The sequence below is a fragment of the Alexandromys fortis genome, unplaced genomic scaffold, assembly GCF_014885135.2.
Source record: "Alexandromys fortis isolate MF-2015 unplaced genomic scaffold, M_Fortis_MF-2015_v1.1 scaffold_201, whole genome shotgun sequence".
Taxonomy (NCBI): domain Eukaryota; kingdom Metazoa; phylum Chordata; class Mammalia; order Rodentia; family Cricetidae; genus Alexandromys; species Alexandromys fortis.
The window spans coordinates 1098356-1125307 of record NW_026068087.1 but is presented as its reverse complement, the minus strand read 5'-3'; the positions used below and the strand labels follow the sequence as shown (position 1 = coordinate 1125307).

The following is a 26952-nucleotide window of genomic DNA, read 5'->3' as shown; positions in this document are numbered from 1 at the left end:
CTGAGCAGGTCCCCTCCCAAAGCTCTGCCTTTGCCCAGAACCTTCCCGAGTCTGACCTCTCCTCAGTGTCCCGGTGACAGCTCCACTCTGGCCAGCTCACCATCACCTCAACTTCCTGCTGAGCCCATTCAAGCATTTGGGGAGCCAAGGTAACTCTGCAGTCTCCCCACTTCTCCCAACAACAAGCCATCTGCTGGTCCAGCCATCTCCATCTCCCGATGGAGCTCCCGAGACCACTGTGTGAGCTGACACTGAGCCAGAGGGTCAGTTAGAAAGGCCAGGAATGACTCTAGGAAGGCACTGGGTGTGGTCGCCCTCCTCTCCCTCATCCAGTCCTGCTGCAGTGTGGGCTCTTTCCCACGGGGCCTCTGCATCACCTGGAGTGCCCTGGCCACCCTCACCAGAGCTCAGCCGCTCTGGTTTCCAATTAGAGCCACATTTTCTCAACTTTCCACACTCACAATCCCTGTTTGCCCAGAACATTTCTACACAGCTCGGAATATATAGTTCTATAAAATCTGTATACAAGCCAGAGACTGTGGATAATAAATCATAAATTTATTTTAAACTAATTCTCTGGTATACATGTAATTTTACTATTTATTAATGGCAAAAACAATTTGCATATCAATTCAACACTGTGCTTGCTTATTCTTACATAAATTAATATTTGATACTGTGGGACCTACAGCATCTCTAATGCCTTTCAGGATTGGTCAATATTTTGATTTCGTAACTGTCAATACCGAGAAGGCTGCTTTTCATAAACACATAGCACAGAATGTTAGGAGTGTGATTGAAGCCATTTGAGAATTGTTAGAGACTCTCTCCCAATACCACACCGGAAGTCACTGAATAATGGTTTCTACGAAACCTAAATCTGCGGCTCGAACAGCAATTTTTAAAATCAAACTTTCTCACATAAAACAATCAAAGGCATGGTCCTTCTTACCCATTCCACCTCAGGTGTCTCTCAGAGCAGGAAGCGGAACAGTGTGATGTCACACACAGGGTGAAGTGTGGGTGTCACACTCAGAATGAGAATGCATGATGGCACATGACGCAGCACCCGTGGGAGCCTCCAGAAGTACCTCGGCATGTGGCAGCATTGCTTTTACTGTGGCCAAAGTCTTTGAGGCTTTCAGATTTAGTCACATGACCCATGTGGGCCAGAGCACACACCTAAGAGGGGAATCTGGGCTAGTTCACAGAAGGCTGTTAACGTTGGCTGAGATTAAAAATGATTCATTTAGCAGGGCAGTGATGACACAGACCATTAATCTCAGCACTTAGGAGGCAGAAGCAGGTGAATCTCATTGAGTTCAAGGTCAGCCAGGTCTACAGAGTGAGTTCCAGGACAGCCAGGTCTGTTACACAGAGAAATCCTGTCTCGAAAAAACAAAACAAAACAAAAAAAAAAGATTCATTTAAACAACAAACTATCTTTCTCATCAGGCAGACACAGGCAACCATCACTGATACAGTGTAGCTGAGGCTATGGGACATCTGTGCTCACCTCAGGACCGCACTCAGCCATTGTTCTTTATTAAGCTACTCAGCCCCCTTTGACCTTGTGGTTTTCTCATCACCCCTGTCCTGTACATGTGCATTATAAATGCCCCCACCCTGTCTCTCTCTTCCACTGGGTACACAGGATAATATTTCGTGCCTAAGAAGCCAACCCAGAGAACGTTAACTCAATCACCCCTGTAAAGACTTTGTTGTGTGATATAACATTCAACGTTCATAGGGCTAATTGATTGTATCTGATGTCTCTGGGCCACCACCAGGGATGTCACTAGTAGCTCTGGAAATCCCTTTGCAGGATGAAGACATGTGTCTGGAACTTCTGTTTGCCCCTCTCTGTGTGCCCAGCCTCACAGAAGAGTTTGGCTGATACTTTGCAACTGAGTGTGTAGGGCAGGTGCTGCTGTCTGCCTTCCTCCCAGCTTCAACCTCAAAAAGAAAAGTTCGGGGCTCTGGCTCCCTCTCCATAACTGACTGCCCATTGCCTTACCCCTCAGAAACCACAGGATGTGGCAGCAGAGAGTCTGCCATTCCACATGCTGCAGGCACCTCCCAGGGTCTCTGATGAGTGGGAGGACCAAGAAAGCATACAGGACCATCCCCCAGCTGTAAGAATGCAGTCCACTCTTGCAGTCGGGGAGTCTAAGCAGCGTGGGCTACAGCTTGGTCACTCCCTTCTCTTCCACAATTCCAAATAGGAAGATGGGGAGAGAAAGATGGAAATTAACCTTTTTCTCCCAGGCAGCACTATTCAGGAGAGAGGGTCAGTGCACAGGAGAGAGAGAGAGAGAGAGAGAGAGAGAGAGAGAGAGAGAGAGAGAGAGAGAGAGAGAGAGAGAGCGCCAGGGCACAGGAGAGGGTCAGTGCACAGGTGTGTGTGTGAGAGAGTGCACAGGAGAGAGAGAGAGAGAGAGAGAGAGAGTCAGTGCACAGGAAACTCTTCTGCCCCCTGGCTGTCTCCACAGCGGTTTCTGAACTTGGCTCCCTGCTGGTAGGAACCTACAAGTCTTCTCAGCCACTTGCATAGGCCCTGCAATCCCTCATCCAGCAGCACGAAGAGGATCTTGGTCTCCGTTCCTAGTCCTGGGACTGCCTGAGGTCATTAGGAATGTTTTCCACCCCAGGCCTGGAAGCTCTGCCCCTCAACAGCTGGGAGCAGTCTGAAAGCTGAGCAGAGGCAGGTTGCCCAGATCTGGTTTGCCTGGGTTCACACCCACTCGGCTTGCTGCTTGAGGCTTCCCCTCACTCCCCATGCAGTTAGAAGGGCTGGCAGGACGGGACGGTGTCCATCACAGCGGCTTGTTGTGGGATCTGTAGGTGGGAAGGGGTCTCCTTTCTCCTGTGCCCAGTACAGACAGGATGCCTAGGTCTCAGTCTTGGAACAAAGAAGGGGTCTTAGAGGCCCATGCATGGCTTACCCCAGTTAGACTCTTAACAGAACTGGCTGGAACTGGTCATGCATTTGCCCCACTTATCCTCTTCTGTGGTGCAGAAATTGCCATGAGACCCAGAGATAACCAGCCACTTGGGGAGCTACAGAAAGCTGAGAATATTTGTGACTTGGGTTATCACTGCTGTTGGTTTTGAGAACATATTATTGCCTCTACGGAGATCATGAACGCACAACATGAATTTCTCTGCATGAAACCTACACAGCCCAGTCCTTCCCAGATTCCACGCTGGCCCTCCCAAAGGGAGGCACACAGCTTTGTGGTGGAAGAGAAGAAGGTACACAACCCATTCTTACTTGCAGTGACTTCTCTGTGTGCTTGTGACTAAATGCCTTCAGAGAGATTTATTGACCCACAGAGATAGGAACAAAGGTTCAGCCTCATCTGGCCACAATTCCCAGGCTCTGACGTTTGAAAATGGAGGTCCAGGGTTTGAAGCAACAGGCAAAACTCTGACAATTCTACAGGTTACTTTTGTTAAAAAAAAATCTTCTAAAAAAGCATATAATTAGACCGGGTGGTGGTGGTACACACCTTTAATCCTGGCGCAAGTTCGAGGCCAGGCTGGTCTACAGAGCAAGTTCAAGCACAGCCAGAGCTACACAGAGAAACCTTGTCTTAAACCCCCTCCACTTCAAAGTTTGTAACTAGGCAGGGGTAGTGGTGTCCGCCTGTAATCCCAGCCCTTGGGAGGCTGAGACAGGCAAAAGCAAGGTCAGTCTGGGCAATTTAGTGAGCCCGGCAAAGGCACGGAAGGGGCATGAGTTGTGCTCAGTGGCAGAGCTTTTGCCTGGACTGTGTGTGGGGGGCCCTGGGTTCAATCCGCAGCACTACAAACAAAAACAAAAAAATTAAAACATTGATATAGCCCAGATCCTGGGGAAACAGGAATTCTGACACATTCCAGCAACGTTCAGCAATTTCAAAAATTTAAATGCATATTTCTTTGATTTGATAATTTCATTTGCAAAAAGCCTCTTTAAAAAACAACTAGAGACAATTGATGCTGGTGCACGTCTTTTATCTCAGTACTTAGGAGGCAGAGGCAGGTGGATCTCTGTGAGTTCGAAGCCAGTCTGGTCTACAGAGTGAGTTCTAAGACAGGCTCCAAATCTACACAGAGAAACAAACAAACAAAACAAAAATCAATAACCAGAGAGTGAGGGCTAGCATGGTGGCGCACACCTGTAACCACAGAAAGAGGATTGCCACATATTCAAGACCAGCCTGGAGCCACTTAGTGAATTCCAGGACATCTTGGGCTACAGATTAAGACCATTTTAAAAGAAAATAAACAAATTGAATAATCAGGGATATTAAAAAAGATTAGCTAGACAAAACACTCATTATAACTGCTAATAATACATTTTAAAACCCAAACCTAAATGCTTATAATTGGGGATTAAAGATGTTATAGTTCAACAATAAACACTCGCAGGAATGCTGTGCTGTGATTGTTTAAGAAGTCATTTATTAGCCTATATTAACTATGATGGCACACAGATTTAAGTATATGCACTTTTACAGTATGTTTATATTCATGTTCATATATGTAGCCATGGATTGTCACCCTGAGTGTCTTGGTTGGCAAAACATGGATCTAACTTCTATAAACAAATTCGACAGGTAGACAATAGAGAGATATTGCAGATAGCAACACATTACCAACACATCAAAATGCTAACAGTTATTTCTAGGTTGAGAGCGTTTGTATTTACCCCCCCCCCCCCCCCCCCCGCCTCAGAAAGGTGGGAAATGACTCTGGGAATGCTCTTTAGCCAGGACATCCCTGTTGTCCAACGACATCTTCCGAATAAAAACAGGTGAAGGGTATTACTCCCAATTGGAGTTGCCATAGAATTATTCTCTGAACTAAAAAACTTCTGAGTGTGCAAGAAGCTGTGAATTTTGCTGTTGGTTTGACCAGCATAGGCCTCTCTGGCATCTGAGACTTTTGGTTCCCCACCTTGAGTGAATGCCCCAGGGCTGGTGCTTCCATGGGGCCACCAGGATGTAAGGATGTCGCTACCATGTGGCTCTGACTATATTGAGAGTCCTGAAAAAAACCATCTTTCTCACCTTGGATCAGCAGAGCCCTGATTGTATCATTTCTTATGGAAAGCAGTGTTACTTGCTTTGAGACAGGGTCTCATGCATCCCAGGCAGACCTGAACTTCAGATGTGACCACATCTGGTCCACGCAGAGCTGGGGGTTCCAGCCCATGGCCTTTGCACGCAGGAGAGTCACTCAGCAGACTGAGCCTCATCTGCACCCCCTGGAAGGTGCTTAGGGACTCAGGGAATGTGAGAACGCTGTATTCCTGCCCATGTCCCATCACTTCTCAGCCTAGTTGTAGACAAACACTCCCACCCGATCTGGACCTCCCGAGAACTCGCTCGCTATCCACTAAGGGCTAGGTCTGTGTCTCCAGCTCTTTGTTAAGGGAGCCACTGCCCCCGTCTGTGGCGCTGGGCCATGTCACCATTTATTTATACCAGTCAGGTATGCCCTGCTCAGCTCAGCCTTGGCTGCCCTGGGTGGCCACTGTCCCACTCAGCCCCCTGGGTTTATCTTCTGCCTACCCGGCAAGGTGAGCCAGCCACTTTCCTGGTTCTAGAAAATGAGGTTGTTATTCCCTGAGACACCACAGGCCAGTCTAATTGGGGTAGTCCCCGACAGGACATTAAATGTAACAATTCCTTCAGTAAACCAGTATCTGAATGCCAGAATACTTGGGAAAAATTATGAATTGTTGCATTTTTCTTGTTTAAAACAAGGTCTTGCTACATAGCCCAGGGTGGCCTTGAACTTGTGATTCTTCTGAAATTCAGGCAAGCCTCACCATGCTGGTAAGTAAGGCCCTCTTCATAGATGCAATCATTGTGGTCTTTCTCCCCTAAAATGCCATGGGGTGAGTCACGCTAAAGACACAGAAGCCAGACGAGAGCACAGCACCGAAGGTTTGTGTAGACAGAGATGTACGGGGACGAGGGATAAAAGGCAGGACAGGCTGCGCCAAGCCTCCTAGTGTCATCGCACTCACCCCACGACGACATTTCACTCATAATTGCATTCCTCCTGGATACAAAGGGACATGGAGCCCATCCGCTGATTGATTCTCCAACACCCACCTCTCACGAGAGTCCAGCCCTTGCCAATCCTTGGACTCCATCCCAGGAGGAGCCATGCAGACTGTTCAATCAATCCTGGGCCAATCTGTAATTGAAACCACACACACGGACTCTCCCCAGTATCGAATTTACTGAGCTGACGTATATGTCACCGTCTCCTCCTAGCCTGGTATAGGGCGAGATCAAGCAGCATTAGAACCAACGTCATTGTATTCCATGACCCAAGTCTCTGTATCTCTTGCTCACGAGAGAGCTCTTGGGAAATCGCCCACTCAAAGGTTTTCCTAGGCAGCCAGAGTCCTGTGGTGGTGGTCACAGGGTGGGTGTGGTCACAGAGTGGGTGTGGTCACGGAGTGGGTGTGGTCACAGGGTGGGCGTGGTCACAGGGTGGGTGTGGTCACGGGGTGGGTGTGGTCACGGGGTGGGTGTGGTCACAGAGTGGGTGTGGTCACGGGGTGGTGGTGGTCACGGGGTGGGTGTGGTCACGGGGTGGTGGTGGTCACATGGTGGCGGTGGTCACAGGGAGGGCGACTCCTATTCTACCAAAGTGTCAGTGGAGCTGGTGGCCGATGCACAATCATCACTCCATCTACTGGTCCATCTAGTCCACTGTGGGCCTTGGGAACCTTCCGTCTGGTAGATGTCACCCATCACCTCCTGATGTCACCCCATTGCCATCCGTCAGGTAGGTTGTCATAAGACATCTTCGATGCCTGTCCTGTGAATCATGAGAAGAGGCACGGCTGTGCAGAGCACTGCATGTGCACTGGGCAGGTGTTCGGCTACGAGGGGACCAGGGGAACAGCGGGAAGGAGTGTCCCTTGTAGACTCAACTTCACCATCCACGCACTGGAGATAAGAGCCTACCGTGCTGTGCCCAAGCACAGCCCTCCACTTAGAGCAGGGAAGCGACGGTCAGGAATGACGCCATACTTACAAGGCTGTGTTTCCTTGAATTCCTCATGGATTTTCTAACCCACCACACCATCTGGCTCTTCAAATGCTGTCCACGAGAAGGGTTTGAGTTCCCCTATGGTGGGGTGTGATCAAAGACGCTCACAGCGGCAAAGCCGTCACCGAGGTTAGTATTCAGTGTCTGAAAAGAAAAGAAGGGAAGGCAGCCAACACCAGGCTCTCCCCATCTCACCACCATCATTGTGGCCCACGGAGACTGCCTTGAGCTGGGGAGGATGTTTATCCAGTTTACGCTGGCTTCTATGAGATGTGGATTGAACCCCCCTCCCCTCTATACAGCACCCCCAATGGTCTCCAGACATGGCAGCAAGCACTTCCAGAACGAGGACGGCTGGACACACCATGGCTGAAAAACATGGTCTACAGGAGGATTAAAATGCCCGATACCAGCAGCACACAGGGATGTGCAAACTGCACACCACCCTGGAGACCTGGACTAGACCTCTACTCTAACTGCTTGTGGTCTTAGCATCTTCGGGGGTCTGTTTCCTGTCATGTGACTAAAACCCCACATCCCACTGCCTGTGCTCAGGACCTGCTCCTTGAGAGATGTGGAGCATACATGCGGGAAAGGTATCAGAGGCATCGGGAGGTGTTGGTAGCGCGGGAGCAGCTGCCTCCGGCATCCTCTCACCATGACGGTGCTGTCTCTACAAAGGGCTGGTGTGGAAGAACACGGGGTGCTCTCACCCTTCCTAAGTGTCATCTTCAGACTTAAAGCCCCATGGCACAGTCGTGGCCAGGGCTTTCTCATGAAAAGCTTGAATCAGGAAATGAAATGGCATACGGAAGGCCTTCCCAGTGGGCACTGGGCGTGGATGGCTCCAGAGCCATCTGGGGGGTCACCGCACCTGGGGGTCACCACACTTGGGTTTGGACATAACATGATCAGATGCTTCATTTTCCTGTGGCGACAGCTTCCCTGACCTGACAGATTAGTACCCTCCTAGACAGTGAGCCATGAGATAGCCACCTCAGTTTCTGTTCTTTTGATGTGATAAGACATCAAGACCCAGGCAACTAATAAGAGAGTTTACTTAGGGCTCACAGCACCAGAGGGCAAGTCCATGGTCATCGTGGTAGAAAGAACTGCAGAAGGCGCGACACAGAAGTAACGGCTGAGCACGCATCTTGAGATACATCTCCACGGCAGAGAGAACTAACTGTCAATGGCTGGGCTTTTGACACATCCAGGACCCCTCTACCCCAGATTCAACATCCCAGATTGGGCACACATCCTAGTCTTCCCCACACAGTTTCAATGGCCACCAAGTGCTCAAACCACCACAAACCCCTCCTCTCTTCAATCTGCTTTGGTAGATATTTTGTCACAGTGGGAAGAGTAACTGACATGGAGGGGTAACCCCCAGAGGGGTTGTGTAATGGGGCGCTCTCTATGATCTGTCATTTCATGACCAGAAGCAAAACACTTTTTAGAAGTCAACATTAAATTTCTTTTGTAAGAAACAAGAAATTCAAAGGCAAAAATAATGTGCAGGGATCCCATTCTGCTCTCTGTTATGAGACCTGGCTGTTATGAGGCAAAGGCAGCTTTGTTCCCAGAGGAAGGGCTCCTGTAGAGGGCTTACTACATGCTCAGAGGGCCACCCTGTGCTGCCAGACCAGGGATGTTTGGGACAGAAGTTTCAGAGCTTCTCCCAGAAGCAATCACTTAGGAGTGTTGGCCCCTTCCCAACTGCCAGTTGCTAGTCACAGCATCTCCTGCAGCATGACTAAAGAGAGCAGGCAGCCAGTGTGGGAGGCTGAGGCAGGAAGATCGCTGTGACCTAACACTGAATTTGCGGGCATCCTGGGCTATAGTGTGATATTCCATCTCATAAACAAAACAAAAAACCAACAAAATAAAACAAAAAAAAGCCAAAAAAATCCAAGCAGGTGAAACCAAAACCAATGAAACAACTGAAAGAGAGAAAAAGCAAAAAAAAAAAAAAAAAAAAGGGGGGGGGAATCGCAGCAAACATGTCTGAGGACTCACTATGCATCAGGCTCAGCACCCCTAATTTCACCCAGGACAGCAATCCCAAAAGACTGGCACTTTTGTTGCCCATTTAACAGATCAAGGAGGGGTTCAGCTGGATTCAGACTCTCAGTCCAATGCCCACAATGCAATGGATGCCACTGGTTTCTAGCCCTTGATCAGGCTTCCTCCTCCAACTGCCTCTCCAACCACATTAAACAGTGAGGCTGGCTTTAGTCAATTTGTACATGTACATCAATATTCAGTTTCTTCCCCATTCGAGTTAAGGGGTAGAGAAAGTTACCACTGTCCCTGTGCAGCCCTGGCCAACGGCACTGTTTAGGACCAGGGAAGGATACACCAAGACTGGTCTACAGGGAGCAGAGGATCTTCTGCACCCGTCAGGGGTCAGGAGCAAGAGGGTCTGAAGCCCAGTGGTTCTGTTGGGAGCAGGGGGATTGTAACTTAGATGAAGGCAGTCCTGCCCCTTCAGAAGGCAGATGTCCCGGTATCCTGCACGGCATTCATCAAGTCAGCTCATGGCTGGGGCTCTAGTGATATCAGTCAACAAAGGTTTGGAATTCCTGTCTTTCTCCAGCTGGTGTTCTCGGGGAGGGGTGAACCAGTCCTTCACGCTAGTCCTGTGTCTAATCGATCACCAGATCCTGCAGTGCAGGAAAGAGCAAGCAGCATGATCCAACCAGCAAGGTGGGTGATACGCTTGCCTTCCTGACGTTGAGAACTCTTAGAAAAACTAATGTGGAAGCAAAGTGTCCCCAAAATTATGATGAAGAAGAGTGGCCGATGGGATAGATGGCTTCATTAAGTCAAAGAACATCAAACCACTCTGGGGACATTTCCTCAGAAGGGAACAATCTTTCCCTAAGCTGCCTCCAGCTAACTCCCAACCGTGGTCCTAGGAGGACACGGCTAAGCTTCATTCCCGCACCCACGCACACGCTTGTACTCAGCCAGTCTCGGCGTGGTCCCCTTTCCTTGGCAAGACCATACCTCAGCTTACTATAACTCCTTCCCAATTTCCAAGACGCAAAGCAGATTGATTCCATTTTCTTGGTGACACATTTTCTGATCACTCCTAGCTCATTTCCAGTTCCTGCAAGGAACTGGCTCAGCCGCGAAAAGTCCATACCATTTCCACACTGGTCTCACAGAGCATGCGCCAAGCCCCCCCCCCCCAAGAAACAGGCTTGTGCCTTCCCCACCTGCAGCTCTGTGAGGGCCGGGGTGGGTCTCCCTGTCCCCCTGTGTGTGAACAGCTGGTCCACAAGAAGCAATATTGTTTGAAAAGATAGCAGGATTAAGAAATAACAAGTACAGCGCCTAGCTTATCTAAGATGTCACGGTGTGATACATATTTCCCAAACGACAAGTATTTTAACGTAGGAATTCCTTACCTAGTTTCCCCTTAGGTAACCGTCCATTCAAGAAAGCTAACGGAGACTTATTCATGTCTGATATAAGTAGGCCCGTTCGCACACACACCACAGCTGAAACAAGCCTGCAGAGCCTCCTTCACTGCCCCATCTTAATGCTGTTTTTTGAGGTGTATAGTATTGAGTGCCAGGACATTCCAGACCCACCAGGATACATCTCAGAATCAAGCAACGCTTCGGTGTGGGGCAAAAGGGCTCTCGGGGACAGCAGTGGTAAGAATGAAGGACGCTGGGCAAATAGAAAAGTTATTGATTGTGGGTTGAGGGTGTCTTTATAGTTTAGGGAAATCCTAGTAAGCAAACTATTTTAAAGAAATAACAGATGTTTTAAAGGTCTCAGTTACCTGCTCTCAGGGTCAGGCGGCACATCTCAAAGCCCCACGAGTCCCACATTCCGGGGAGTCAGGTTCCCGTGGGATGCCTGGTGCTCCTGCGGCCCTGCACGCTCCTTAGGAAGCTGGGACTGAGGGAGGGGATAGGCTTCCAAGAGCGCTGCGCTCTCTGGGGCTCCGGTGTTCGCCAAAGTCTCTGCGGTGACTCTGCCAGCGGGGACACGCGCACAGACGCTCCGGGTCACCAGAGCCAAACGGAGTTTGGAATTTTGCCTGCCCGGCAGCCCGGGATGGTATAGCCTCTCCCCTATCCCCTACTCACCTGCTTCTCTGAGCCACGTCCTTTTTTCCCTTTGCTCCTGGCTCCAGAAGACCTCTGCGCAGCGACCGGGTTCCAAGACTCACCAAGAGAGACTGGGTATGGTAGTGGGTGGTACACTCGCCAGAGTCCCCACCCTGCCCTGGGGGATGGTGGTGGAGGGGTGCGGAACAGCCGACCTTGTCCCCGCTAAGACCCCAGGATCCCTCGGGGACAGCGCACGCACGGTGGGTGACCGGGACCCCGGGAGGAAAAGACATGATGCATGAAAAACTTTGAGTCCTCCAGCGGCGACTGCGGGGAAGGCTATCGTTACTTCTGCCCGGGGCCGCTGCAGTTGCGGGGTTGTTGGCCGGATAGGGCGGCGGTGCGCAGCTTCCAGGCTCGAGGCGATTCTGCCCGGCTGAACCCGCGCAGCTCCTGGCCTCTCTGCACCGCTCTGCGCTCCGCCAGCCCGATTGCGCGCTCTCCCCGGCCCCGCGCACTCCGCGCCTCTCTGGCGCCCCCAGCGGCCATGCGCAACACAGCAGGGCCGGGTAGGGCCGAGCGCGCCCCGCCTCCTGCCTCCTCCGCCGCCCTCCTCCCCCTCGCAGAGCACTCAATGTCGGAACGTTCCGAAGATGACGTCGGAGCGTTCTCGAATCCCGTGTCTCTCGGCTGCTGCTGCCGAAGGAACAGGGAAAAAGCAACAAGAAGGAACAGCAATGGCGACACTGCACCGCAAAGTGCCCAGTCCGGAGGCGTTTCTGGGCAAACCCTGGTCCTCCTGGATCGACGCCGCCAAATTACACTGCTCCGACAGTAAGAACCCCACCGCCTGCTCCTCCTTTTATTATCCTGTAACCTTTCCATTCACCTAGAGCCACTGGGAAAAAGTGTGTGTGTGAGAGAGAGTGGCCCCCGGCGTCCTCCATGCTTCTCCCTCTCTCTCTAAATAAATACACACAGACACAGACCATCAGAGCACAGAGAGGCCCGGCTGCCAGCAAGGCTGTCTGTCTGTCTGTGTCCGGCTCCCTGGGGCAGGCAGCCCGCGGGGTGGGCTTTCGCAGCCCCACGGTGGTATCTGTTTAAAAGGCGACTCTGTTGCTGCTTGCATAGTTTTTTTGGTACCTATCTGGGCCAGGTAGATGGAATCCCGGACTCGGGAGAAAATGTTGCATTGTCAATTTTTGCAAGATTTTCAGATACAGTATCTATAACGATCTGTTTGCCAATAAACACTCTCCCTTCCCCCTTGACTTTGGCTTTCCCCCCCTTTTTTCCTCATTTTCTTTTTTCCTTTTCTTTTTCATCTGCAGATGTAGATTTAGAAGAGGCTGGAAAAGAGGGTGGCAAAAGCAGGGAGGTTATGAGGCTTAATAAAGAAGGTAAGTGGAGCTCTTGGCATTTTAGTGTTAGCTTGTGTGGCAGTCTTCACAGGCTTTGGGATATAATGTGAATTGTTCTTCTGGGTACAGAGTGACTAAGGCTTGTCAAAAACTGAGCACGCCCGGGTGACTACTGCTTCACTGCTAACTTCCTTCCAAGTATAAATACAACTAGGGTGGGGGGGGGGGATGCAGACTGGGGGAGGGTGGAAGGCAGAAGTTTACTGTACTCCACTGGAGTCCACGTCCGAACACCCTGATGGTATCCGCCATTCTCCTTGGGGGCACCATTGGCCAATGCTGGTGGTGGGGTTTGAAATCCCCGAGTAAGGCGTGGAATACCCTTCACATGCATTCCAGCCTCCCTTGTGTGTAAATTCACAAGTTTTAATGAACCCCACATGGCGGATCATTCCAACAGCTACTTTTCCACTCTCGCTGAAAACCATTGCACATGGCCAGCCCTGACTGCAAGTGACATTTTGTGTCTGGGTGCGGGTTGTAGGTGCATCAGGATGTGCACATAGGTCCCTAGCCTGCACTTTTCCGCAGTCTGTGCTTCCCGACATACAAACATGATACCTGAAAAGGGACACAGTGAATAGACAGATGAGCTTGGATTGGGGCCTGTGAGGGAAGCCTGTAGTGCCAGACCTGGGGCGACACATACCTGTAAGTTACTTTCGCCGTTTGCAAGTCCACTATTTGGCATGCCGGCTCCTGGCTTCAAATGAAGCTACTTAGGAGGCCACTTTCTGCTTAGAAAAAGGATGGGTTCATCTGAATTGTGATGTACTCACTGGAGTTTCAATGGTGCACCAACTGGCTGAAGTTGGTGCCGGGAAGAAGGTGCAGGAGATCGCTGGAAGGTGTCAAAAAAGTTCACACATAATTTGGCCGTAGGAGCATTTGCTCATCCATAATGAATGGAGGAAATGCCATTTGACTCTATAGATCAGTCTACTGCTGACAAGGGGGTGTTGCCTGAAAAGGTGGATGGAATTTATTTGGAAAGGTGGACCTCACTTTGCTGACTGACACCCAAGATTGTTGGTTTTCAGTGTCCTCATCCATTCTTGACTGCCCAGTAAGGAAAGAATGATGCCGAGGTTAAAATGCACATTCAAGGGCAGCTCTCTAGCTCTGTGTCTGCTAATTAAGTACTTTGGGAACAAAACGTTATTCTAAAGATATTTGCCTCTCAGCATCTTTGCGTGGTTTTGGCATGTGTGTTTAGGATGCACGAGGGACTGGTGTCAAGTGGGCTCCTCACAAGTGGCAGCTTATTAGTGCTAAATGTCCATGTGTGTTTGCAATGGAAGGGGATCCCTAGTGGCTCTCATTCTCCTCAGGTCTTGATCCACTTCGAGAGCTGAGCTCTCAGACCACCAGCCTTTTCGCCACGATGAAGGTGCAAACGCCTGTATGTTAAAGTTGACGAAAGGCTGTGGCGTGCATGGGCTTGACCCCTGGCAGCCCTGGGTGACGAGTTGGGACTACGACCCACAAAGCTCAGATTCTCCGGCCACTGCTATCTGTTTCAAAATACTCTTGTTCTCAGATTCTCTTTGCGGCGTGAGAAATGGATTCTTTTAAGGGAATATGAAAAGCTCTCCTTCCCTCAGAAGTCACAGATGTTACGTCTTACTTATTATGTCCTCTGTCCTGCAAAGGTACAAAGACTTTGCTTCTCATTGAATACGTCTTCCTGGGGGATACCTGCCGTTTCAGTCGCCATGAATTTGGCTTCCATGGCCACACATGGACTTCCTCTCTTTGTGGGCCTGGTGGAGTGGCCTTGGGTGAAAAGTTGAGAAGTTCTGAGGTCACGTAGTGCAGCAGCACAACTTTCCTTACAGATAAAAACATATGGGCAACAAATCCATGTTCCGTGGTTGGGCCGGGACTCTGTGTTAGAGTGTTTGGTCACACTGGGCCTGCTAATCCATGTTCCGTGTTAAGAACTTCCAGGGTAGGCTGGGACTCTGTGTTAGAGTGTTTGGTCACACTGGGCCTCCTAATACATGTTCTGTGGTAAGAACTTCCCGGGCTGGGACTCTGTTACAGTGTTTGGTCACACTAGGGCTTGCTGGAGTCACAGGTGTGAGGCCTGCGGGTGGGTAGATATTTGTGGAGGGCCGTTCATCCCAGGACATAGTGTGGCCTTGTGGGACTCTGAGCATCTGTGTTTATGAATATGCCTGACTGGTGTGGTGGGCTGGAAGCAGGTCTTGAGGAGAACTATGGTAATAAAAGAATAAACGTTGAGGGTTGACATTGAGAAACGGTGGGCTTTCTGTTGTGGAGCCGAATAAGCGACGTAGAATTTACCTCTAAGCTCTTTTGAGTGCGTAGCCCAGGGGGCTTTGCGACTTTGCCGCTCCTCATTCGCCAGCCGTTTCACAGTCTTACGCAGAAACTCCGCTCTGGCGGAGTTTGCGCCGGCCTGTGTGTACCGACTTCCCTTCAGCGTCCGCCTCTTCCATCCTCCTCCTGTCTCTGTGAAGGCTCCTGGTCTCGGTTCCTCGCGTAAGCGGAACCACACAGTGTTTGTCATGTCCTTTCGAAGGTAGCGTCATGTTCCATACTATATACACCGCTCATCCATTGGCTGTGTGGGGCATTCCCACCTTTGGACCATTGCAAAGACTGCTTTTATGAGCGTTGGTGCGATGCGATTGTTTCTTAGACAGAGGTCAGAGAGGGAAGTTGGACTGGAAATAGGAAATAGGAGTCATTTTTTTCTGCTGAGCTGTCTCCCCACGGCTTTGGAAGGTACTGTAGGCACTAGCAGACTTTTGGATAACCTGGTAATTGCAGTATCGTTCCTGGCACCATCCCTGGTCCCACTAACCTTCCTTTGCTTTGGCTCATCACCTGTGTTGAGTAGGAACTCTGAGCTGGATGCTCTGAAGTCTCCACGAGGAGTCTCCTCCTCAGCTTTCTTATTTCCTCTCAGCAAAGGCATTTGACCTGTAAACTGTTGCTAATTCCTTTTTGGCCTGGGTTTATGAGGGTTGCCTTAGAGTAGTTTTGCTGCAGGGTGAGCCAGCTCCCCGCTTAGGCCCTAGGGAGAGGTGCACTCCTCTGGGCTGATTCTCCAGCTGTGAAGCAAGGGGTTTGGGACTCACTGCCCACCACAATCCCCCTGAGACTTCTGTACTCCGGCTTCTCTAGTCAGTTCCCTGCCTTTAAGCTGCAATCGTGCTGGACAGCCTAGCCGCCTCTAAAGAAACTTGAAACAACAACAACAAACAAAAGCCCCTCATGTTTTAAAAAATCAAACCAAACCAACAACAAACAGACAAAACATCCTTATGTGGCTTCAGAAATATTGAGAATAACTGGGTATATTTTCTCAGTTTTTAAAAGTTTATCTCAGTGCCGACAAAAACCAATCGCTGTGTTGTCTGTTTATTAGAAACAGTCGTGAATGGTTTGGGGTCACAGACCTCACCGAAGAGGGCCTGAGTCTAGACCATAGTAGAAAAAGAGGGGCTGATTCCAGACCCCACAGAGGAGAGGGGCTGAGTCCAGACCCCACAGAAGAGAGGGGTTGAGTCTAGACCATGGCAGAAGTAGAGACCTGAGTTAAACACGCACCACAAATGTCTTCTTCCCATGAAGAACACTCTAGCCTCAGCTTGAGTCTGTCAAGCTGTGAGCTTTCCTCAAGGAGGGTCCCAGGAACCTTGTTGCTGGCCCAGTCGTCCTGAGAACTGAATTGCTGATAGAAAATTCCAGGGAAGGCTGTTTTCCTGTGCTAACTCTGTAAGCCACACTCTTCTCTCCTCCAGTGTGGTAGGTGACGCCTGAAGACTTCTTACTTTGGGAAGCTGCTCTTGTTACTAAGGGCCTCAACCAACTTTTTAAAAAGAAATACCAACTCCTAGACAAAGAATGGGGTCCATGTGTCTCAGAAGAGTCCTAAACTATAAAACAGATGTTATCAGGGAGTGTGAATGAGGTAATAGGAGAGACCTCGGCATACAGTAAGTGCCAAATGCATGCCTGCTTTCGTTCCTCTTATCATTAGGACTGTTGCCATCATTCATTACTGAAACCAGCTCAGTAAAATGGTATTATTTTAATTAATTAATTAATTGAATTTTTAAGTAATCTGTGGTAAAAAAGAAAAGGCATACTGTAGGAAGAACTTCAGTTTTAGAGCTAGGCGTGCTACGATTCTATTATGATTAATGATTTAAAAACAATTTATGTGGACATAGTGTTTTTCATAGACTGCAGCTAAGAAGTTGGTTTTGTCAAAAGCAGAAAAATACTTAGGCATTCGTGGCGTCAGAACACGAGGAGCTGGTTTTGTTTGTTTGTTGTTTGTATTTATTTTACTTGTGGTGCTTCCTGAGATCTACAAAAATACATTTGAAATGATAAGTTGTTCCATTTATTATGGATAAAAGCCAGTCCTCCAACAAGGACCTTCCTGGGCCTTTTGGAAGTCTGTACTTGCCCTAAGAGTCTTTTCTGAGGTTCCCAGCCTTTCATCTGGTGAAGGTAGATGAGAAATGCTTCCAGTCGCAAAGTGAGCTGGAGGAGCAACGCTGTGAGAGGCCGGCCACACGCTCCCGAGACCCTGGAGGAGCAGGGAATGTGGGCATGATATCTGCTCGGGCTCAGAGGTTAGGCTTGGAAGGGAGCCGAGTGGAGGGGAAAAGGGCAGCTGGCCTGGGAAGATGATGTATTCTTCCGACCCAAGCCAGGGAAGCCAGAGACAAGCCATGGAGATTTATGGGAAACTATCTTCAGCTTCTTTATCATTGCACAGACAACTCCATTATCTATGCTAATAGGAGAAGGGAAGGCTGGAGTCTGCAGATTACACAGATAAACCTAGTTTTCACTATTAATTTCACTCTTACACCTACCATCCTCCGCTTTGCTGGGAGCAGCAAGATTTGTTTATGTTGGTCTTTCGTTGGCATCTCTCGGTTGCTCTGGGCCTGGAAGGACAGGGGAGAGGGTGAGGCAGGGCAGCTGACGGTGGTAGAGAGTAGAGAAGAAGAGAAGTGAGGTGTTGCAGGGAAAAGGGTTTGCAGTGGTGCCCACCTGAGAAGCAGAAGGTCACTAAGCTGAGCTGCCAGTCTGTCCACCTGGGGAAATGCAGAGCTCTGGAAACGAGCGTCTCCTCGTGGTTATGAGAATTTCCACGAGTCCAGGCCCTGTGTGGAGAACGTGGCCTGACTTTCCTTTCTTCCAGAACAGGAAGTTGGCTTGGAAATTGTATACAAAATATTGCCTTCAAGACTTGGGTTAGATTGGGCCTTCATCTTCTATAAGATTAATGGATTTTTTTTTTGTTTATTCTTTAGCTCTAAAGATGTAGACCCTAATTTCACCTAAAAGCTGCCTAGATATAATCTCCGGATTACAGAATTCTAGAGCATATACTTTACTAGACAGTCTCTCACACACATTTGTTCTGTATCCTCTGAAAAATATCCTGGGCGCCTTGAAATAAATACATATATGTACTTCCATAGCTCCTCTCCTGTATGAGTGACAGCTCCCAACTATGGTCTAGCATCTTGTCGTTTCTGTCTTGGAGGACTGTCAGTATAGGGGTGTAAGGGCAGTAGAGGGCCTGGTCGTCCGTCTGTGGCACCCGTGCAGGAAGGTGCTGCACCTTCTTGGCTCCCTTTGCCCATGGAATCCACCCCAATTCCCCACCCCTATGCACCAGCCCTGAGTGACTCTGGGACACGGGAGTGGTGGATACCATGTCTCTTCCCTGGGAGTCCTTCCTTCCTGGCAGTAACTACAGGCATCAAAATGGCCACAGTGATTGTGAGGGGCGTCTGGCAGAGGAAACAATGGTGCTGTTGGACAGCCTGAAAGGAGGTCAGTTTTAGGGCAGACCCTCCGAGAAGAAGCTGTGCTTTAGCTAAGACCTGGAGGATAAATGGAGGTTTTCATTGTGCAGACCTGGACAAGATGGAGCTGCAGGAAACAGTACGAGAGAATATGGAATGTTCTAGAAATGGAAGGGTTCTATCGCCGGACAGAGCAGAGGTGTCTGTCAGTTTTCCCACCTGCTGACATTTTGTGGCAGGTATTCCTTGTGACAGGGACCACTGTGTGTGTTATAGAGTGTATAAAAACGCCCTGTGCTCGTTGGATTCCTGTACAGTGACCTGGCAGAGAGTCGCTAGAATTAAGGGAAGCTGGAGAGGTAAGGATACAGGAAAATAGAGAGAATTCAGGGGTATTTTGTTACTACTCCATGTCTTGGGCCTACAGCCCAGCCCATAAATGAGTCAGCCTTATCAACTGCCCAACAGGTCAGTGGACTGTGGCTCCCAGCAGTGCCGTGGCCAAGCTGAGAGACTCCCAGAGACAGGCTCGGTCTCTCCAGGAACTCCTCCCTCCGCAGTCAGCGACAACAGTGGGGTGCAGGCCCTTGTTCGGATTGGCCTTGTCCTCCCTCACGATGGGGACAGGAGGATTCTAACAATGGTGACGTTTGGTATTCAATGGTCCCTGATGTCAGGAGCACCCTGGCAAAGCATTCAGATTTTCTGTTGATGCTGAAAGTCAGACCGGAAATACAACTGGCTTTCTCCGCGGCGTGATCACCCGTGGGATGTGCCTGAGATGGGGGTGAGCACGAGGGGACCAGAGCAGCTGGCTTCAGGGTCTCCACGCTGAGGATTGGGAGGCGTGGAGGGCAGGGCTAGGCCTGGCTCTTGACTGCTTCTGATGTGTATGTCACGTGCTTGACAGCATCATCCACGGCTGTAGGGCCGTGTTGACCTGTTCAGTTACCCGCTGTCGGGGGGGCCTGTTGTCTTCTGCTGCAGAACCGATGTGGGCAAGTTAGATAGGGTTGTTTCTCCATGTTCCTCTGTGGATCACGTGCCTGTGCTCTGGGCTCATGATCATTTGTGACGTTTGGCTTCATCCCTGACGTCCTTCTGAGTGGTCATCCGGTAGTAGCAGCCAACGCGGTGAGACGCCTTTGTTTGTATCTGAGGACCCCACGCCCCAAGCAGCCTAGTGTTTACATCTGGGAAAGGCAATCTTTCAGTGACCGCAGCAGTCAAATGTGGCTGTCATAGAAACAGAGCATTAGCTGACGGCTTGGATATTCAATCCTGTAGAAAGGGAATGGCAAGGGTGGACCTCGGTCTGTGTCTCTTCCAAAACTCAATCTAGGGTCCTGCAGTGATGGGCTCCCTGCTGTGTCCTGTGGCAGGGCTCAGACTTGCTGCCTCTGCCCTATGGACCTGACTTTGAACTCTAAGACACTGGAACTGATAAGGAGAACTTGGAAAGACCCTTCTTGCAAGTGGGCTTAGGCCTAGGCTTAGATCCTAAGCAGTGGAGGACTTAGTCTGGTTCGCCCAGTTCCTGCAAGGCAAGCCGGGATTCCTGTGTGGATAGAGCATGTGTTTTCATGTGGTTGCTTTATCCTTGTGGTTCCCCCACCCCCGCAATTCTACCTGCTGATTTTAAGGGCTCATTTGCTTAATGAAAAGAAGGGAACGGAGTTCTTGGCAGGGCAGGACAAACTGGTGTGAGGTCACTGTAATCTGAGGGTCCATGAGTCAAAGATGGGCTCCGCGTACACAAACCATGATACTGACATTGTGCTGACTTCTGCAAAGCCAATCATGAGCTTGTGGATGTTGATGTTATAAGGACACTCTCAACAGGGAGCAGTGTGGCCTGGCCCAGTACCCGAGCAGGTCATGGAGTCTGGGGCTAGGCAAACAGGTGATGGTGTTGTGGGGGTAGACAGGGGTAGATGGTAGATGGTTGGGACACCATCCCTTACCAAGGTGATGTCCAACAAACTTCTGAGAAATATATTGACCAAGATTGGAGGCCCAGCTCCATAGCAGAGCATCTGCCTAGCATGCCCAAGGCCCAGGTTTCAGCTCCGTGTCCATCCTCCTGCCCCGAATGTGCTGGCCTCACAAGGACAAAACCTTCCCGAGCCCGCTTCTGTGAGGTCCCTAGAGGAATCTGGTTTGTGTAGACAGAACAGAATGATGCATCATGGGGGCTGGAGTCAGAAATGTAAAGTTTGGACTTAGTGGATCCAGAGTTTTGGGTCTAGAGGCTAAAAAGGTTGGAAGTGGCTGGGGGTGAGGGTTCTGTGACAGTGTGAATGTGTTTAAAGCCACCAAACTGTGCACTTAAAAATAGCTGCAGTGGCTAATGCTACGCTGTGTATATTTCACGACACACAGAGAGTTCATTGGCATGGCAGCCTTGGGAGTTTCATGCAGCATTATTTAAATTTTGACTCAACCATTTCCCAGCTGTGTGTTAATTTCAGATTTAATTTCCTCATTTTCAGAACGGAATAATAGTTCCTCTCAGAGTCGCTGTAAAAATAAATGAGATACTATCTGGCATCCTATAGGTATCGGTAATGTAAGCTGTGCTTACGGTCCTATCCAACCGAATACTCAGGTCCTCTTCTTCATCTTATCAAGGCTGCTAGTTCCAGGGCACAGATTGTATAAGGATTGTTTCAAGAGTGGGCCAGGACACTGACTGAGTGCCTGACACTGGGCCAGCGGTGCATGTTTCACTGGGTTCTCATGATCACCCTGTGAGAGAAATCCTCTCCTTAGCTGGATTCGAGAAACTGGGGAGCCAAAGCTCAGAGAAATTGGCTCACTTACCTAAATGGTTCAACCGAGAAATAGGGGAGCTGGGATTCGAACCCTGGGGCTGGCTGATCCCAGAGTCTGTACTCCCTAATCCTCCCTCTCCTTCTTGGAATAGAGTGAGACTGGGGAGGGGCAGAAGGCATGCTGGAGACACACTTAAGAGTGCCCACATGGGCTTTTGCAGGCCCAGAGCGAGGACCTTAGGTGTTGTTCCTGGACACCTGGCTTGTTTCACACAGCCCAACCCTGTCAGGGGGTTGTATCCTTTCAGCAGAGCAGTGCAGAGAGACTAGCTGTCTGTCCCCCTTGCCTTTGTAAGATCCACGGCATCCTCCACGATGGGCTTTCTCATCCCAAGGCCCCAGCTTTGGGCCTGTGTGGTCAGAGCACTAGCCCCAGGGAAGCAGAGGAGCTGATGCAAACCGTTCCTTTTTAGAAGAAGGTGTTAGCAAAGACCGTTGCCAAGCAACTCTAGGGGCATCTATCTACAGTGATGATGTCTCTCTTTTTTTCCCCCTTTGAACATCTTCTGGGCTGCTGTTCAGTTTGCTCTTGGCGTTGGAATTGTTAGTATTTTCGTGAAGGGTGTGCTCCTCTGGATGACTGAGTGCAGATAGCTTTTCAATACCTGCCACATTCAAGGTGTCCTTTTGATGGTGATATGCCTGCTAAGTGGGTGTGAAAGTCCTTTGCCTCCTGCAGCCACAGCATGCCCTGGCTGTGGCTGACTCCAGGGCAGCAATGAAGGAGAGAGTCTTTGGACTGGAGTGGCAGAGAAAGACCAGGATGAGGTAGCCATGTTCAGCCCCTCTCACTCTGGATTTTGTCTGCTCTTCACTAGCCAGGTCACTTGAGCACTGTGTATGTGATACTCTTACGGGCCTGAGAGATGCTGTTGTACCCCCACCTTTATTTCAGAGATCAGAGATGTGACGTTTTCTTCAGCCCCATTGCCGTTCCTGCAGTCCCTCCTCTGTGTGGGACTTTAGTGCTCTGGCCTGCTGACGGGTGACCTTATTTCTTGTTTTATTCTTGTGATAAAGTTCATAGTATCAAGTCCCAGACTAGGAGGAAGTGAACGAGTCATTGGAAAATGCCTCTGGTTACCTTGGGGTGGGGAAAGCCCTATGTGGCCTTCCTAAGACTAAGAGCCCCATTGGCCATGTTCCCACTCTTCATCCCATCCCTGGGAGTTTCCCACATCACCTTGCATCCTTCCTTACCATCCTGTGCACAAGCAGGATGAGCCCCAAACAGGACATGTGTGCAGATGAATGCCATCACTTCCTGTGCCTGACACAAAAGACTAAGTTATGGCGAAGACAGACCCAGAGTATAAAAATCAGGTCTGAGCAGATTAAGGGTCTCCCTGGTCTCCAAATGGAGCTGATGGTAACTTCTGTGAATCAGATGTGTCTAACCTGTGGTCTGAGTGCATCCCAGGCTAGCCCAGAATACACTCAACACATTTGTAGGTATCGATGTCACAGTCAGAAGGCTGGACGTTCCTGCTTTAACCAGTAGACGGCCTGAGAGCCATGAGAGGCCTGTTTCCTTTAGAGGGGCTAGCCGCATGCATGCTTTCTCCTCTTGTCTGCCCCTGTGTGACTCCTTGCTGTCTGTAGACCCAGGTGCCCACTCACCCTTACCATTCCCTCTGTGGAGACCAGTGTGTCTGTCACCAGCCCCAGCTCCTCAGCAGAGTGCTCGTTCTCTGTCCCTGTCCTCCAGCTCCCCTCAGATGTTTCTGTGGACCCCCATACTCTCTTCACCCCAAAGTTAGAGCAGACGTGTGCCCTCACTAACTCACCATCTTTAAAAAGCCTCCTGTCTGGTGTCTGCCTCTTATTCTGAGAGCTGTTCTGACTTCTGGACTAGCCTGTCCTCCTTTACCCAGACTGCTTATAGTAACTTAGTATTCAATTTTCCTGACTTCCCCTTCCCTGCATATCACTTCAAAAAATTAATGTCCCCCCGAAGTTACATTTATCAGGCACTCAATAAATGATCACTTTTCATTCCTCCGCTATTGGTGACCTCAGGTACCACAGGCCTCCAGATCCAGTCCCCTCCTGTCCCAGCAGGTAGACGACCCTCACAAGTGTCTCTGCCTCTGCCGGCTTCCCCGTTCTTATCCCCACCCTCTTGCTGCTGGAACCAGTCTGTGCCTGGAGATATCGTTCCAGACTCTCAGGCTGTATGGCCTGTACGTTCCCCTGGACACGGCGCTGCAGGCTGTACGTTCCCCTGGACACGTGCTGCAGGCAGTCTCCACCCTGCATTTGGGATCTCAGCTCTTAAAGTTCCTTTCACCGTTACACGAGTGCCTGGAATCAAACTCAGGTCACTGGGCTTATATGGCCCATGCCTTACCCACTGAACCATCTTTGAGATGCTGAGAAGTTCCTCTTTCAATATGCAGAGCTAAACCCCACCCTATACCTTCCAATTCAGTGTCAACATTGACATTTCTCACACAGAAAAAGATGGGATGCCATCAGAGTCCCTGTGTACACACCATGTAGACTAAAATGGTGATCTACATTGTGTCTTGCTTCATTGTGTGTGTGTGTGTGTGTGTGTATAATGCATACATAAACTTATTTATATATAAAACATATCCATCCAGTTCTTGGTAAGGAATATACAAATATTTCTGTAAGGTTTTAAAATAAGCTGCAGACCTAATAGCATGTCAGCTCTCTCCGTTGCTTTTGCCGCATCTTGGCGGTGTTTTCTTGAGCTAACACACTTGAGTTTTCAGGGCTCCATCTTATAAAAAATATGCTATACATTGCAAAGATGGTTTTCTTTCTGCAGTGAGACTGTCATTGTGTGGAGAGCGCTCTGGCTCTCAGCGACCTCTCTACTCCATAGCAGGGAATTTCCTGGAGCTGCCTTGGCACCCATCAGTGGTCCCTGCCTGGATTCCTCAGTGGTCCTTGCCTGGATTCACCGTTTCTTCACAGGAGGAGCAGGATGATCATCGGCAGGCTCTGTCTTTCTGACCTACTTTTTCTGGCCGGCGTTCTCTTCTGACGAGCAGGAAGGAACCACTCCTTTAAGTTTCTTTTGAAAGGCAGAGGAAGGGCTTTCCTTTAATCACCAACTTTCCGAGACTGGCATTGAGCACCATGATTCTTAAGCTGGTGGGGAGGGCGAGGTCAAGGACTGGGGTGCTGGGCTTTCCAGATGTCTGTGTTGTGAAGGCAAAGTCACGTAGAAGCCCCAGGGGAACAGTGCAAGCCTGTCCTGGTTGGTAGAGCTTGGGGTTTAAATCATCGAGATACATTATCCCATACACTCAAGGGGCTCTGCTTTAATTTGGGGAAGGGAGAAGATAACTACACTTAGAATAATCTGGTTCTCACATTGCAGCGGGAGTATTTATTTAGCCTGGGCTAGGTGAACCATTGAGTCAGATAGCAGTGAGTGATGGAAGCTGGGGTGCTTTTTGGATCCCTGGCTCAACAGAAGGCCACCGAGCACCCAGGATGTGGTTACACAGGGCTGGGCCCTGGTGTGGTCTGATGAGGAAACTGCCTCAGCCATTACCCAGGAATGCATCGCGCAGCTCTCTGCAGTCCCTGACAGATGTCGTGGGGGCTTGGGATCCCAGGTGAGAAGGAAGAGACTTCAGCCTGTGGTCACCAAGACCTTTGACATGCAGGCAGGGGCTGTTTTGGTATGGTTCTGCTTGGAGCGCAGTACAGGTGTGTTGTAGAAGCCAGGTTCAGGTTGGAAGGGAGGGGAAGGAAGAGCAGATGGACAGATGGAAGGATGCTTCAGGTAGAGAGCAAATATGGCTAGAACGTGGAGAGTCAGTGTGTTCCAGGGAAGAGCTGCACAGACCCTTGGAGAGGGTTTGGTTTGCCAGAAAGCAACTCTTGGAAAAGGAAGCTATGGTGAAATTCCATCAGGACCAAACAGAAACCTTAGCTTCATCCATTTGGTGGACTATTGCAGACTTCTCTGGGATTTCAAGGACGCAACCTCCTCCTTCTCCTCTTCCTCCTCCTCCTCCTTCTCCTTCTCCTCCTCCCTCTGTAATATTTATGCACATCCTGCTTTCTCTCTTTGGAGTTCTGAGGACAGATCTCTCTCTCTCTCTTTCTCTCTCTCTCTCTCTCTCTCTCTCTCTCTCTCTCTCTCTCACACACACACACACATATCTTTATGTTTTTACAATTAATCTATTCCTATTGGTATTTTGATGAATATTTAGCAGCCTACTCTGAAAAGTTGCTAATTACAAATTTGACTGATGAAATGCTGCTTAGCATACAATTGATCAATAATAAGATATTCTAAACTGTTACAAATTTCATCCCATCTGGTGATTGTTTTCTTCTTCTGAATTCTCAGTCCTGCATCTCAAGCTCGCTGTGTGGACTCAGAGGTGAGGCTAGTTACTGCCCTGTTAAAAAGCCCACAGCACAAATACAATGTGAACAACTTCTTGGGCAGAAGTTAGCAATGCAGACCCACTGGCTCTGTGAAACCGTAGTCTGTTTTTATAATTCGAATTTTGTTGCATATCTTTGGGTGTAGGTAGTTGGTAGAGTGCTTGCCTTGCATGCTTACAGCCCTAGGTTGAGTCACCCGCAAGGAATAAAACCAGGCATGGTGGTACGTGCCTGAAATTCTTGCACTTGGGAGGCAGAGGCAGGAGAAGCAGAAGTTCAAGGCCAGCCTGGACTAGGTGTCGCAGGTGAGCCGGTGTGAAGAGAAGGGAAGGGGTTACTGGTGTAGAGTCACACTTGTCCATGTGTGTGCTGTCTGGGGTTGCTCTTACATAACTGTGACTGAGTGAAGTTATGAAGACGGGACCTTATGGCCCCAAAGTCGAAAGACACTGCTGACAATACTACTTGTTTCTAGAAAGTTACTAACTCCTGCGTTACCCATCTGTACCCATACAGTATGCCAAAATAAATAAGAAATATTAAGTTGTGGTTTTTAATGTATCAAATTGTAAGATTATCTTATATAACTGTTAACTACTTAAAGCACCGCGGCTGTGTGCTGAGGGCCTGAGCTTCTGGTGCCGGAATAAATGAAGCTGTCACCGTGAGGCAGCTGACAGTACCAGACTAGACGGGGAGCCACAAAAAAAGAGATCCTCATTGCTTCTAATTGTGAATTGTGGTCTAATTGTCCATAGAAGTCAGAAGAAAGCAATTTTGAGGTTAGTGTTCGTATGATTCGTTTCCCCTCTTAGGGTCTGGGGTTTGTTTTGTTTTGTGTTCTTTTTCCAAAGGGGTTTTCCCCAGAACTAATTTAAAAGCTCAATACAGCATGGTTTTCTGACCAAATTTTGTGAGCATCTGTCTCAAGCCCATTTAGCCCCCGACAGATGCCCAGCCACCCTCAGAATTCCCACAGATGTTCTGCATCCAGAGAAAGGCTCACTTCCTGGTGCTGGCCAGGAGCTGGAGGAGAGGTGGGCCCACCAGTTGCGTTTCACTGGGGTTTTCCTTGCCGCCATTTCCTGTCGGCTGCCTCTGAATGGATTGCAGATGGTCAGAAAAAGACTTCTTGGCACGGGGAGAGAGGACCAGTATCCAGCGCTTTGTGGGAGAGGATTTATAACAGGATGGCACTTTATGCCCTACTGAGAGTGGGCCTGGCTGCCGCAGGCCTGTGGGAGAATCTGGCTGCCTGAGGAGCTGTGGCTGTGGGTGAGGGCTGCCAGGGGCCAGGGGACCCTTCCTCAGTGAACCCTAGTTCCTTCCCAGAAGGAACTATCCCAGAAGATAGAAGCCTGGGGAG

General features: G+C 49.6%; 1 protein-coding gene across 12 annotated transcripts in view; it reads left to right on the top strand.

The window, feature by feature from the left end:
* The first annotated feature begins 11747 nt into the window (after positions 1 to 11747).
* The window catches only part of Atxn7l1 (ataxin 7 like 1), a 208316-nt gene continuing 193111 nt past the window's right edge, over positions 11748 to 26952 (top strand). For 10 of the 12 annotated variants that reach the window (XM_050122292.1, XM_050122290.1, XM_050122289.1 and 7 more), the window contains exons 1-2: positions 11748 to 11969; positions 12470 to 12538. In XM_050122292.1, coding sequence (XP_049978249.1) covers positions 11789 to 11969; positions 12470 to 12538 — 250 coding nt within the window. In that variant the 5' untranslated portion in view covers positions 11748 to 11788. The remainder of the gene's footprint in view (positions 11970 to 12469; positions 12539 to 26952) is intronic. The other 2 variants (XM_050122291.1, XM_050122276.1) reach the window with 2 other exon arrangements.